Below are 14,813 nucleotides of genomic sequence, written 5' to 3' on the forward strand. Positions count from 1 at the left end.
ATGGCACGGATAGAAGTTTGATTATACAGTCCAAATAAACTTATAAAGTTGACAGACATCTTTTACCTATTCAAAGATAAAACAAACAAACAATAAAATCTTTGGCTGGCTAACACAGTCCATACTTGTGTTAATGTTACCTTTGAAAGTTTGTGTATTTTGAGAAAAACAAAACAAAACAAAACAAAAATCCCAAAACCAACCAAACCAAACCAAACAAACAAACCAGACACCGATGAAAATGGGTGACCGAAGTGATCCAGATTGCCACTGTTGCAGTTTCTTCAGAGTTCTGAGTTCAGAACAACTTCAAAGCTGCTAGCTGAGATGATCCAGCATCACAGACTATTCTAGCCAGGACTTAAGATAAGCCATGCACTTTCCCATAACACAGAGAATGGACAACAAGTGTTATAGCTAGTTTTCTTAGCACTTGACCATCATCTCAATTTTCTCAGGATCCCCTGGGAATGCCACAGCCTGCAGACAACAGGAAGCAGTCTAGAGAACATAACACCCACATTCCCAAGAGGTGGGGTGGGTGGTTTTTCATCATTTATTGGGTAATGGAAGTTTGTCATCCTTTAGTGGGGATATTGGATAAAAAGACAACTATTCATTTCAAATATTTTACATGGGTATGGATTTTTGTGTACCGATACAAATTTAAGGTTATTTTTGTTATACTGTATGTCTCCACTCTTGTTTAAAGTATTGTACACCTAAGCAGATCATTTGAAAATGTAATGTAAAGACTAGTCCTTGAAAATTACCATTATAATCTACTCAGGATAATTAAGAAATGTAGGTTAGTAGTTAGTCATCTATGACAATCAAACTTGTAGTCATGTTAGGTATGTTTTCAAGGTTATACATATATATTTTAGACAGACAGGTGATCTTCAAATGCTTCAGAGACCTACAGAATATGGCATCTAAGATGTTTAATAATGTAAAGCTTTTTATTACACTGAGACACATCTGTTCTTGGTAGCATAAAAGGATAATGGGCATCGTAGAAACTCCACATGGAATTTGCTTTCATTGTGGCAAAGCTAGCCATTTAGGCAAGAAACTGTCCCTGTGTCAACTGCTTGACATTACACTTTACAAACTGGATAATTAGGACACAAAGGAAAAAAACTGCTGGACCTTGCCAAGACAAGGTGGGACAGTACTTCAAAATTCCTGCTTCACAGAAAAGTCTGCCAGATATTCTAGGACTGTAGGCTGAAAATGGGTGCCTCTACATACAGAGGAACCTTGGAAATGTTCAGGCATCCGATATTTTTGGCATTTCTAGTTTTCAAGTTGTTTGCTCTGCACTTCCTGTTTACTCTGACAATATTATTTCCTTCTCAGGTTTCAAATGCAGTTGAAGACAGTTATTGTTTTTCTTATTCCCAAACTCAGAAAACTTACCTAAGAGATGTAAAGTTTGTAAGATTAAGAAAGACAAAAGCGTAAATTGTTTATTAAAGAAAATGTTTTGAGGTGTAAAATGATAATTTTGGATTGGTAATACAAGTTAGGATAGAAAGTAGAGTAGATGCAAAATTTTATAATCACCAAGAAAGAATATACAACAGAGAATTTTCTCTGAATTTGCCAAATGCAAATGGACTAGATATTATAAATGTATTTCTTACTTGTTAATTTTTCTTATTGTACAAGGTCTTACTATGATTACTGGTTTGGCTGCTCTGTTTCTCTGATGTTCACCTCAAAGCTTGAACCCCAATATCTGTTACAGAAACTAATTAGAAAATGGTTAGTGTAAAGCTAACCATTTTTTTCTTTGTTTTAAATTGTAAATAATTTTTCCTTCTTTGTTTTAAAATGTAAATATCTATAATAGTAGGGAAAAAAGGGTAAGCAAATGAGAACTCACTGTGATTGTTTTTCATACCCAAGGTATCACTCACAGAACACAAAAACTGCAACTAAAACACATAAACACTCAAAAAAGAAAAAGTAATAAAATATTTTATATCAAGCTTACCTTGCTCCTAAATTTTCGATGGCTATATATTCATCCTTTCTCACCACTTCAAACTGCAAGTGATGGAGAAAAAAAAGCCCTAAAATAGTTCAATTTTCAAACTTCTTTAAGTTCTTAGCTTTCATAGTTACATAAAGATAATTATAAAAGCACACTGACTATAAAGCAAATGACTCAATTAAAAGCTAAGCAAATTAAAAAAATACAAATCAATTAAGTTACAGTTGCTCTTAAAACTAGGCAATTTTACATTATCATATGATTTGAATGACAACATTAAGATATAAAAGGTTAAAATATAAAAGCAGCATAAATAGTATAAGATAAATAATAAAAAAGTCCATTTAGTTCTAATTTTATTCTGTTTACCTCAAACTAAAATTTCAAAATTATCTATTAATAAAAAATTAAATTGCGTACTATGTTTTATTTAACAGTTCACAGATGTACAGTAAGCATACATTAGGCAGTTATTTACAGATTAAATAGGTTCAGGGCCTGGAGATACAGCTCAGCAACAGGGTGCACAATGAGCCTGCCTGTATAAGGCCCTTTACTCAACTTCCAGTTCCACCAAAAGAGAAAGATTTAGACAGTCTAAATTTATTTTTAATTTAAGATAGCAAAAAAGTAGTTAAATTATAACTCTTTATCATTCCTGGTCTACAATATATTCCTCACCACCACTAGTTCATTGATGATATATTTATCTGTTTCTACTTTTTAGATTTTCTTATCCTTAAAGCCATTTAATATCAGATAAAACAGGAAAAGGGCAGGGAGCTTAGTCACCAAAACTAGAATGTAGCTAGGATCCTATTATTAATGTTAATGAATTAATTTTATGACAAAAATGGTATTACAAAGAAGGTGGGTAACAAAAACCAGGAAAAAAAAAAAAAAAAAAAAAAAATCACTCACCAAAATCTTGACAATCCCAGGTACATCACACTGCAGCATCCTTACCATGTCGCCTGCACATCCTTCTTTCAAACATTTTTTCCCACTAAAACTCTAAAATTGTTCATAGGAAAACATAAAAATATAAAATCAGCATTGTACAAATCAGAGTCACTTAAGCATTAAAGAACAGAAGCAGATAATGGCATGACAAACTGAAAGATGTCAATAAACAATTGAAAGTGAGCTGTTCAAAGTAGTTTACTATTAATGTGTATGTATGTTAACTCATTTTTCCTTCAGTTATTTAGACATCAAATTCTTTAAGGAGCTATAGTACAGCCTAAAGTATACGTGCTAATTGTGGAATGAAACTTTAATTAACAGGTACTTAGCACAAAAATTATTTAATTTCTATAAGCTCCTTAAGGACTGCAGAGAAAAGGGAGCAATACAAATAGCAAAGAGGTCTCTGGCTTGGATCTTGCCATTTCCTCTGGTTAACTTAGTTCTATTTCTAGCACTTCTCTGTGTAATACTGAGGAAAAAAGGTCAATTGTCCTATCTACCACATAAATTAAAAAGCACTTAGGTATCACTTTAATGTCTTGTATGTTTTATTCTTATAGCATGACTTGCCAGTTTACTTATCTGTTCATCACAACAAACATACACAAATACTATGAAATATGTACACTTCACTGTCATTTTAGAGCTTAGAAATCCTAGTCACAGTGGTAAAGTTACCAGTCTAATGTAATAAAAGTAGTAAGTGATTCGAGCTAGATTTGTTCTCCAATCTGTCACCTCCACATCCAATGCTCTTTTCTACAGTACTGCAATTGCTAAGGGTTTTTCCTTGTTTACATAATGTAAAACCTGTAGAGCTTAAAGTCACAAAGCAAGTATGACCACAAAACAAATAATTAATAAAGAAAAGGGCTCTGGATTTTATGTAATGTTAGTAGTAAAAACCTCAATTTATCATATGACTGACATGACTAAATAGAAATAACTCCTTATCTGAACACTAAATTTTCTTATATTCCATCATTAAAATAGGTTTTCCCCATAAATAAGAATGTCAAGGAGATAAACAGCAGAGAGAAGCGAGAGTGAAAGGAAGAAAGAGAGTGAATGACAAGGACAACAAAAAGAACAAGGGGGAGAGGCAGTGATGTGTTGTGATATGGGAACTTTAAGGAGAGAGTGCGATCGATACCTGATCATTTTCTCCTGGGTACTTTAAGTTCTTGAACTTTTTCCAACAAATTTTATGGAAGTAAATACAACAGCTTTTACTGCACATTAGCTGAAAAAACCCCTTGAAAAAAATATAGACATAGAAATATAATTAATGTTAACATAGAAATAGCATCTCAAGTCAGTTTTAAAATCCTATAATTTATAGGTTATACTTTTATCAAAGTTTTACAAACACTCACAATTTAATAACAAAGCTTGTAGACACCAAATGAACTTCTGATATTGTAGAATTTAAAAAGTCAAAAAAATAAGGACAGTAAAAAAAGGGAGAAGAGAAATTATTTGGGCTAGGCAATGTAAAAATGTCCATATTCTATGGATTAAGAAAACAGCAAAACAGACAAGCAAAAACCCTCAACCTTTTTTATTGTAGAACATGTTATCTGTGCATCCCCACTTCTACATCCCTCTTTTCCTCCAGCTCAATCCACTTCTGTGCCATTCTCTGAATTCCCATTACCTCCCAGGAGACCTCAGACTTGCTGCCCTGGTGAAAGATATGTTATCAAAGAGAAAATTTTTGTTGCACTCTCTAGGAACTACTTCCTTTAAATAGGAATTCTTCTTACAACAGTCTAAACTATACCCAGAACTTCTGTTGCTACATAACATTCATTTCATTGGAACCCTGAAGCTACTCTAAACTATAGGACTGACACATCACACACCAAAGCCTTGACTATTGCATCTCTTCACCTGCCCTATGTGTGTGTAGAGAAGTCCACAGCTGAGATGTTAGCCAGTTTATCTCAGAAGCAGGATTTGACCTGTACTGAGAGTGACAATTTACACCCTGTCCTGTGATTGCAAAGCCACACTGATTCAGAAATTGCAAGACCAAAGCTGCTCACATTTCCACCTTTATTCTCTTTCCTCACCCAAGGATTCCCTAAGAAAGAGTGATCATTTATTTAGTAACATGCACTCTGAGAATTGATCACTTCTTATTAGATATGTTACTATTCTCAATTTCTACCACTTTTCATTATAAAGTTGAAAAATTTACCATTTTCATCTTATTTTTTGAGAACTTCATACATAAGCACTGCATCTAACATCACTCTTGGCCTCCTCCCTCCCAAATTCATCTTTTTAAAATTATTATTATTGTGTATGTATATACAAACATTTGAAAGTATATATGCGCATATATGTGCACACCTGTATATACAAATTACTGGCTCAATTTAGTGTTGCTAGTCTGTACATGTACCTAGGGCTGACTGGATAATCTATGCCACAGTACCACCTTGGTCGGCAGACATTGACCCCCACCCCCCACTTCTTCATCTTGGGAAGGGACCATGTGGAATTCTCCCTGTTTGCACTGTCAGGTCAACTGCTGTCATGTTTAGGCAACCATATGTTAAGATTTTCCTGTTAAATGAAGGGACATTATGTAGCACCAAGAGTTCTGGGATTCTGGGTCTTATAATCTTTCCACCTCCTTTTCTGTGATTTTACCTGAGTCATCAGTGTTGGGGTTATGTAGTAGATGTATCAGTTAGGGCTGAACATCCCACAGTCACTTGTGTGTGTGTTGTGTGTGTGTGTGTGTGTGTGTATTTTTAAATGCTGTTATGTAACATAAGGTGACAGTGCTCTTCACAAGATCCATGCCTATCTAATAAAAACCATAGAGCCAGGCAAAAGAAAGAAACCTCCCTCCCAGTTGCTGGCCAGAGTAATACAAGCATCCCCTAAAACAACATAGGCTATTGACATTTCTTTTAGTTGCCTTCCAGAGTTTTAAGGTAAAACCCTACTTCTGCAGATACCACAAACTTCAGACATAGAACTTGGAGCAGTAATTGAGCTAGAACTGACTTGGAAGCCTGCTCCCTGACGATTGTTGTTTATAATTACCAGAATGTACTATGAAAGCTGCTGAGGAAGAAGAACAAACTGTAGTGCTACTCAGCTCTAACCCCTCTGAACCACATCAATGACTAGACCATCAAAATATCCACAATGACACAATATTGGCACTATTATCTTGGGGGAACCCAAAAGCAGTCTATTGGATTTAAGGCCCACTCAGTGGAAGGGAACTCATGCTTAGTACCAGAACCTAGTCAAATAACCATGGCTGGATAGGTAACAGGCCCAAAAGGAGAAGTAACCATTGTCATTTTCTAACTGGATAGCCAACATAAATATACTATCTAACTGCAGTCTAAATACTTATCCTTATTCCCACAGATAAGTATAGCTCTTACCACTCATCAAAGAAGCTTCTTTTGCAACAGAGATTATTTCAGAAATCCACAACTGGTCAAAATATAGAGAATAGATTATTTTACTGTATGAATGAAGGGCAAATGGCCATAACTTCAAAGGCAGGTGAATATTACAAAAACTTCAGCAAAACCAACCTATTCTTCTACTGACTCATAGAATATAAATAATATTGACTGAATACATGCTCTCAGAGACAAACTACTTCTTAACATTACCATTGTAATTAAAGTAAATACTGCTCTTTAATTTTTCCCCCAGGGCTGGGACCCCCAGGACCCTGCACATACCTCAGTAGAGCTCCGTCACAGAGCCACATCTTACACCTCATGTACTATTTTCATGTATAATGATAAAATAATTTTAACTGTTTTATATTTTACAATGACATTTACAATGGTTAATTGATAATTACGTTACCTTATAGTTGGTATTCTTTAGAATGTCAGCTTCACAAGAGCGTTCACAATCAAGATAACTGCAAATGGTCTGTTTCATTATACTACTTTCAGTTGTTTTGATAAAATTATTAAGAACATCCTAGAATTTAAAAATACATATTCTTACAAATTGTCTATAATAGAGCCAGAAACATCCAATATTTACCTTAAGTAACATCTACAGATTTCATTTTAAATTATACATACATATATGTATATATACATATATACACATATTTGGAAGCATGTATGTATGTAATAGTAACACAACTTATTTACCCATTCTAAATAAATAGTAAAGCCCTAAAATGGAAAAAAATGGCTATCTTATACAAGTGTATGTTTAAAGTTATATTGCTCTTCAATATTATAGCCCATAGTATACAACCATATACATATATAGCTCAGTAGAGCCAAGCAAGACAGAATGACAGTAGAACCACTACAATGGCTCAAGATGAAAATTAAGGACACAGTGGACAGAGTACGGCACAGAAATATTTCTCCAATGCCAACTTATAGCACGGGATACATTTTCTCATTTTAAAGTAATTAAATGTAAGCAAATTACATCATCTCATCTAAGTTAGACAGGGACCTTAATACATTTTAGATATAAAATGTTATGTCAAATAGTATTTATTAGTAGTAATATACTATGAGTATATACAATATGAAAAGTAACCCTTTATAGGTTAATGATCAGCAACAACATATATAAATTTTATAAAAATCTGACAGAAGATATACCAAATATAACAACAATACCCCCCAAAAAAACAATAACAAACAAAAAACACTCATAAAAGCAGTAGTATTAGTGAATTAGTCCAATGGGCAAAGAATATAAATAATAAGCATCTAAGAATATAAATAATAAGCATCTAAGTAATAAAAAACTGAGAATTTATCCTTAACAACTCTTAGAAAGAAGATGGAAAAAGTAAAATAAATAGGTTACAGATAAAACGTTAAAACTCAAAACTAATGTCAGATTTCTTTAAAATCAGATTAAAGGATAGAAAAATAACAGTGAAAAAAATTTAATGCGATAAGCTGTTTGGCCTGTGTGTATGTCTGTAGAGCATGTGTGTAGATTGTCCATGAGGACAGAAGTGAGCATGGGATCCCCTGAGACTGGAGTTACAGTTGGTTGTGAACTGCTGTTGGGTCTAGGAATTGAATCTGGATCTTCTGAAAGAAGTGCCAGTGTTCTTAACCACTAAGCCATCTCTCTCTCCAGGCTCCAGTAGAAACTTTTAATGATGAAAAGTAAATTTGAATCTATAATTCTATTTCTAGACAAGGCACATATAAAGTACCCCAAAACATATTATTTTGAGAGTTAAATGATCTCAAAAAATTTACCACCCTGTCAAACACTTACGCTGGTGTTAAGAGTTACACTAACTAAACAAGGAAGAAAGCCTAAAGTGGGTAAAACTTCAGTTCTGAGACACAGTACACAGAAAAATAAAAATCATCCTCAAGGTGAGACCAGTTTAATAAAAATCAATAAGATGGGAGAAGTGTGTGCTGTGTGTACACATGAGAGCATAAGTGTATTTAAAGGACGTGATATCTACATAAGAGAGTTCTTTAGTCCCACATCTGCCATACTGGAACAGCAAGATAATACCTAAAAAATTTAAATACTAGGATAGCTTTTGAATTTGTGTGGGGAAACCTATCTAAAGCCCAGAAATTACAGTTGCAGACAGTGAAGCAAAAACTGAAATTTTAAGTTTTAGTCTTTAATATTTTTCAATAAAATTGCCTCTACAAATTTCTTTATATAAAATAAAATTTTACTAAAAGTGTGTATAGTAAGGAAAATAGTTAAAAGAAAAACAGTGAAAACACCAAAAACAATTAGAGACTATTATTGATAAGAACAAATTTCAAAACTTTAAAAATATACAAATGTTTAAAATTATAAATATTATTTATATTATTATAAATATAAATATTATTATTTAGTAAGTTAGTTATAAGTCCTATTTATCTTGACAGTGGCACAAAAGGAACTAGTAGAGTCTAATGATTACTTGGAAAGGTATATTAAAATACTTCATTATGATTGTAAGTTTATAAAAATTTGAACTTTCGGTTCTGACAATTGATACATGATTTTGAACTGCTATGCAATATACCTATTTTAAATAATTTCTTACTTTGAAAGACGTAATCAAATCTTCATCATCTGTAGAGTCTACGTCAAACCAATTATCATCTGCATCTCCTATTTCTTGCAAGCTTTTGTGAAATTCTAATAGTCCTCCATTATATCTGCAAGGCAGTATAAAGTAAAGGTTAGTTTGAACTGGACTCAGGTACTATATTGCTTATCAGTGAGGGAACCAGAAACCCAAGGAAGGTGATGATAACCTCTGGCATGCTGTAGAAATACAAATACTAGGACTCTCACCTGTGGTAGACTGGGATGAAATACAGGTAGGAGGGGAGGCACTAGGTTATGTAGTAGCTCAAGCTTGAACAGTATGGGGGCCATGGTAATTAAAGGGGTTGTAGAGTTGGTTGGCTTTTGTTAACTGTCTTGGAGGCCTTGAAGAAAGAGAATGACAGGTATAGGTCAGCCAACTATTAATTTAGCATGCACTTTGAAAGCCAGAAGGCCTCTAAGGCAGCATTTAAATTGACTCTCATTTTCTATACTCATTCTGTGCTGAAAATAAGGGCCAAATTTAATTATAAGATAGGACAAACTATAAATGTAAACAAAATCACAGCCTTGACAGGCTATTATCAACTCAGGACACTCCGTAAAAGCTAAAAGGATACTGTGCTATGATAAATTTAAAGTATTTAAACAATATATTATGTCAAGCTTGAAGCCAGAATTTTATAATAAAAGGTAAAACAATTGCAATGGGACTTCAGGCCCAACTTCAGTGGGAATACTATGCTAAACTAAAGGTTTTGATAATGAATAAGTTGAGTAGGAAGTAGCTCTTCTTCTTTGGTAGAGCACAGCTGCCTCTCTACTTAAAAATCATGAAAAAAATGTCATCAGAAATGCACATCCTAAGAAAAGATGACCATCTTCTTCAGATCTTTCTCTCTCTCTCCACTCACTGACCACAGACCAGGACTGCTAGGGTCAGACATAATGGCCCAAGATGGAAAACAAAGCCTAAGTTCAGGAAGAAAAACATACATACATATCATACATACATACATATTCACCTCGACATTGCACAGCATGACTGATATGAAAGAAGAAACATGGAAGGAGCTCCTAAGAATGTGAAACCATAGGGAAAATACAAGGCTGAATGAGGAAGTGGACACTGACATAGGACAACTCACACAGAAGTCAAGAATCACTATTGCAGGGACACCTGAAGCCAATCTTAACATGCTTCCAGAAATTTGATACAATTATGACCAATAATATATGAGGTACAAAGGCTGAAAGTCTCTTGGCATAGTATTAACAGAATCAGGATGTTCTAAGGGTTATAATGGTATTGCTCTCTAAGAACACAGAACCTATCACTTGTAGAGAGTGAAGAAAGTCCTGAGTGAATTTGGTCATGGTCCTATCAAAACTCTCATAGTCACAGGCTCTAAAGAATGGCAAAGCCTTCCTTGAAGTACAAGTGTGAGGGCTGACAACTGTATGCAGAAAATGTCCAACACAGCTTTCTCCCTCTGGATATTTACAGTCTAGAGAATGCTCCACTATCGAGACTGCTCCTACTGTCATTAGCTAAAGCTGTCTCCTTGATCCAGCTGTATAAATCCTGTGTCACTGATTATCTGAATGTAGTAAGTCTGCCCCCTTGTTCAGCTGTATGTAGTAACTATGCCTCTCTGTTCAACTTGATATAATAAACATGCTGAGCTTCCAGGGCTTTGTGGTTTCTCCAGCCAGGAGCCCAGACAACCTGATCTCAGTTTTGCTCCATTTGTCTGCCTGTGTTTGTCTTTTTTTTTTTTTTTTAAACTCTCTCACTGCCCCAATCATGTCTGTTCCTGTTGTGCTGGACACAGCAATCACAAGACAATGTTCCTGGAAGATACACTGACTAATGCACTAAGAAATATAAAGGGCACAAATAATGATTCTGCCACTTACAGGGTTTTAGTGTCAATTATCTAGAGAACAGTCTCTTCAACTCCAATGAGACAGAGAAGAAAAAGCAGTTTGCCTTTGTATTGGTTTCTTTTAAATATCTGACTATCCGATACCTTTCCATTTTGATCTTTATATTCTGCTAGGTATCATACTGACCCTGATACATTAATGAAGTTATTCTAGCAAGACTCAGTAACTAGCAAGTGGGAAGACTGATTCCCTAGCACAAGAGCTATGCTACAGGAACTAAATCCTAAATAGAATAAACTACAATCTACATGGTGGTTTTAGGGCTGCAATGGTTCTTTCCAGCAGCAATCCCTTTCTGAGTCATCCCTTATATCCCAACCAACAATTATATCCTTAGACTTTTGTTGATTTTCTAGACCATTTTGGAGCATCAATAAGAACTTAGATTATTTACTGCATTTTCCTCCACAGTTCTTTAATATGTTTCATTTTTTACTATTGGGTATTTTGAATGATTATTCGATTAAAACCTACGTCTTTCACAATACTTTTAGTTCTATGTCATGTTTTATAAAGTACTGTATCCTAAGGACCCAACACAATCCTTGAACTATGATAGATGCTTAAGATAAATCAAATGATTGATGCTACATAAGCTATGAATATCCACAGGAGAAGTAAACAAAGAATTTGCATAGGTTTCTCTGTATAATTTCAACTTCCTAAAATATGTAATTCTAGGAGAGAGTCTAATTTTATGGCCTAGGCTGACCTTGAACTCATGATCCTACCACTTATGCCTCCTTATTGCATGGACGACAGGTATGTGCAACCATGTCCAACTCCCTTCCAATTTCATATCAGGTCACTTATACTAAAAAAACTCAGTGGTGAAAATGTCAGTAACTACAATCATTTATCATGTACTGTATTAATTTTTCTATACTAGGCACTATTATTATCTATATAACATTTTTATCATATTGACATTAATTTTTGTTCATTTCAGATATTAGAAAAATCAGGCTTAGCAAAATTAAGTTTCTTAGGGCAAGTGGAAGAAAAAAATATATTTGAATCCAGATTGTCAGATTCTAAAGCCCATATTACTAATATTGATAATGGGCTTCCTTACACTGCCATGGCCTGTTAAGTTCCATGTTCTATATTTCCAAGTGAATGCAATTATTAATTATTAGAAAGAAGAAAAGAACACTCTGAGACCATAAATTTTATGATCAGAGGTAAACAGTGCAAATTTGATTCCCATTTTAGAATAACAAAAGGTTAACAGTAAAGATATACCTATAATAAAATGCTTACCTCTTCTGAGCACATCGAAGTAAACCACGTCCAAAATAAACCAAAGTCATAAAGTTTTCACAAATTTCATTTTCTTGGATCACCATCTTCATCACTAAAAATTTATTTTCAGCTTCTGTGCAGTCCTGTAGTGACACAATAGATTTGGTTGGCTGTGTGAAAAATGCCTTTTTCCTTTAAAGAAGATATTCATTACACAACTACAAAATTTAGAACACATTTAGAAAAGAATGATTCAGGATGGAGAGATGGTTCAGAAGTTAAGAAGGAATGACAACCTAATCATCTGATTATGTATAGTATCTGTAACCTTAACATCTCTAAAAATGATTACAAAAATGAGGTACTAAGCATTTAGCATAGTTCACAAACACAAAAGATTTAACTCTACAGTTTCATGATTTTAAAGGGAAATTTTAACAATTTTTGAATATAAAATGATAAAAAGTTGTATATAAACAGCAGCATGTCTAACAACTATTAGAATGTAGTTAGAATATAATTTTTTTTAAAATACTAATCACAACATATTCTTCCGAGATTTTTCAAATTTAAATGGGTGACGCTCTGACCATATGCATAGTTTCTCATAAGCAGAAAAACACAATACAGATTTGTAACTCAAAATCAGAGTTAGTTCTAACAACAATGTCTCAGTTACATGTGTGTGATAAAACTTAGCAAAGAGCAGAGACTGGTAAAAAGGAAAGTAAAAGGCTATTACAGCTGCAAAAAAGTAAAACAATGAAAAAAAGGGAGATTTCTAGTTAATTTCCAGATTTCTATTCATTTGGTTTCACTTTTTTTTTTTAACAAAATAAGAAATTGAGGTAAAACTTATTTCACAAGAGTAAGAAAAAAAGAGATTAAGCTGCATTTGAATTAGATTAATGTATTTAAATTAACAAATAAGAATCATTTAAAAGATAATATCCTTAGAAAAATAGCATAAGTATAAGATAACATTAAATTCTCCTTTATTTCTAATCAAAATATAACTCTTTAACTTAATTACATAATTATTATCTAATACAAATATAAGACAGAAAAGTTACAGAATGCCTCCAATTCAAAGTTTTGTTTTTTTTTTTTAATTAGCAATTAGCACTTTTGCTTCAAGGAAGTTAAGGAGTATAAAAAGATTTATAAGGTAAATAATACATTCTACATACCTCTTTCTTTCCTCTTTCAGTGAGTGCTACTCCATACAAAAATAGTAATGTCAAGTAATAACCAATATTAATTTGGTGCACCTACAAAAAATATTAATTGGTTATTTATACCATGCTACTTTTCAGTTTAACAGTGTTAATTAGAAGTCCTTGACCTATTTCATAATTACTAAAAATAGTGCAAATTTTCATTTTGTTACCTATCATTTGCTAATAACTAAAGAGAAGCATGTTATTTTCACTTGATACAATTATCCATAAAAGAAATTTCATTAATGATAAATGCAAATTCAATGGAAATTCATTACATTCAGCTTTTCAAAAATGCTTTCTCTTTTTAATTTGCAACATTCTAGTTATCAAAAACCCCTACAAGACATTACAGGCTAACAAATAAAAACCCAGTGCTAGGAATGGGTCAATTCTTTTCATGTTGAAGGCCAATGAGTTCCTGTACACCCCCCAAGTATTATAGCCTATTGCCATTGCTGAAAACACCATGTACTTAAGTAACAGAGTATGGAGATATCAAGCTGGTACTGAACTAGAATCTTCTTTCATAGTTCTGAGAGGTGTTATGTACAATACTGGAGAAGAAAAGTAATTATCAATCATTCCTAACTGTGAATTCTATGAGCTAAAGTAATGTCTGGTGTGGCAAGTCATATCTACTGGTGCAATGGTGGCATGGACATCTTGTGAGTAACCAACAACTTTCCTGCTGGATTTAAGTCCTACTCTACAAGATAAAATCCATCTCTGCATCATAGGCAAAGAAAGAAGTGTGGCTAAATAGATCATATGCCCGAATACTGTTACACTCCTGAACGGACATAGTACTAAAATGACTCCTAATGACTTATCTTTATAATTATAAATTAAAACAGTTCTCAACCTCATCAAAGAAATTTCTTTTTGGAGAACATATCTACTTCTATTTGTATGAAGATCTACAATTGGCTAACGTGCAAAAAATAAGAGACTATGGAAGCTTAGCTCTAAATGGAACATTTTATATTATGTCCTCTTCTGCTAAGATTCAAGGATCATTATGAGGAGAGCAAAAACACTGAAGCAGAGGTAGTGATGAATAAAAGGAAATAGTGACCTGCAGAGACAACAATGTAGCATTACATAACAGCAGAAGAGGCTAATGACTAGGGAAAGGGAGAGATTAGGGTTTTTCTTTCTTCATATTGGCAAATGTATATACATTTATATAACAATATTTGAATTATGTATATTGCAGAATGACTACATCAAGCTCATTTACACATTTTTATATATTTATCATTTTGTGGTAAAAATTTATAATATCAGCATTCTTACGAATGTAAAAATTTTCTCATAAACATTTTCCCTCACATCTAAATAAATCTTGTGTAGTTTGGCCAACATCT

General features: G+C 33.4%; 1 protein-coding gene across 7 annotated transcripts in view; it reads right to left on the minus strand.

Moving 5' to 3' along the window:
• Dzip3 (DAZ interacting zinc finger protein 3) overlaps positions 1-14,813 on the minus strand; it is a 728,188-nt gene that overhangs the window by 34,865 nt on the left and 678,510 nt on the right. For all 7 annotated transcript variants that reach the window (XM_051191572.1, XM_051191573.1, XM_051191570.1 and 4 more), the window contains 7 exons: positions 13,414-13,494; positions 12,242-12,366; positions 9,021-9,135; positions 6,827-6,946; positions 4,125-4,226; positions 2,924-3,016; positions 2,003-2,055 (listed from right to left, as the gene is read on the minus strand). In XM_051191572.1, the coding sequence (XP_051047529.1) occupies positions 2,003-2,055; positions 2,924-3,016; positions 4,125-4,226; positions 6,827-6,946; positions 9,021-9,135; positions 12,242-12,366; positions 13,414-13,494 (689 nt within the window). The remainder of the gene's footprint in view (positions 1-2,002; positions 2,056-2,923; positions 3,017-4,124; positions 4,227-6,826; positions 6,947-9,020; positions 9,136-12,241; positions 12,367-13,413; positions 13,495-14,813) is intronic.

This window comes from Phodopus roborovskii, unplaced genomic scaffold, assembly GCF_943737965.1.
Source record: "Phodopus roborovskii unplaced genomic scaffold, PHOROB, whole genome shotgun sequence".
In the NCBI taxonomy this organism is placed as follows: domain Eukaryota; kingdom Metazoa; phylum Chordata; class Mammalia; order Rodentia; family Cricetidae; genus Phodopus; species Phodopus roborovskii.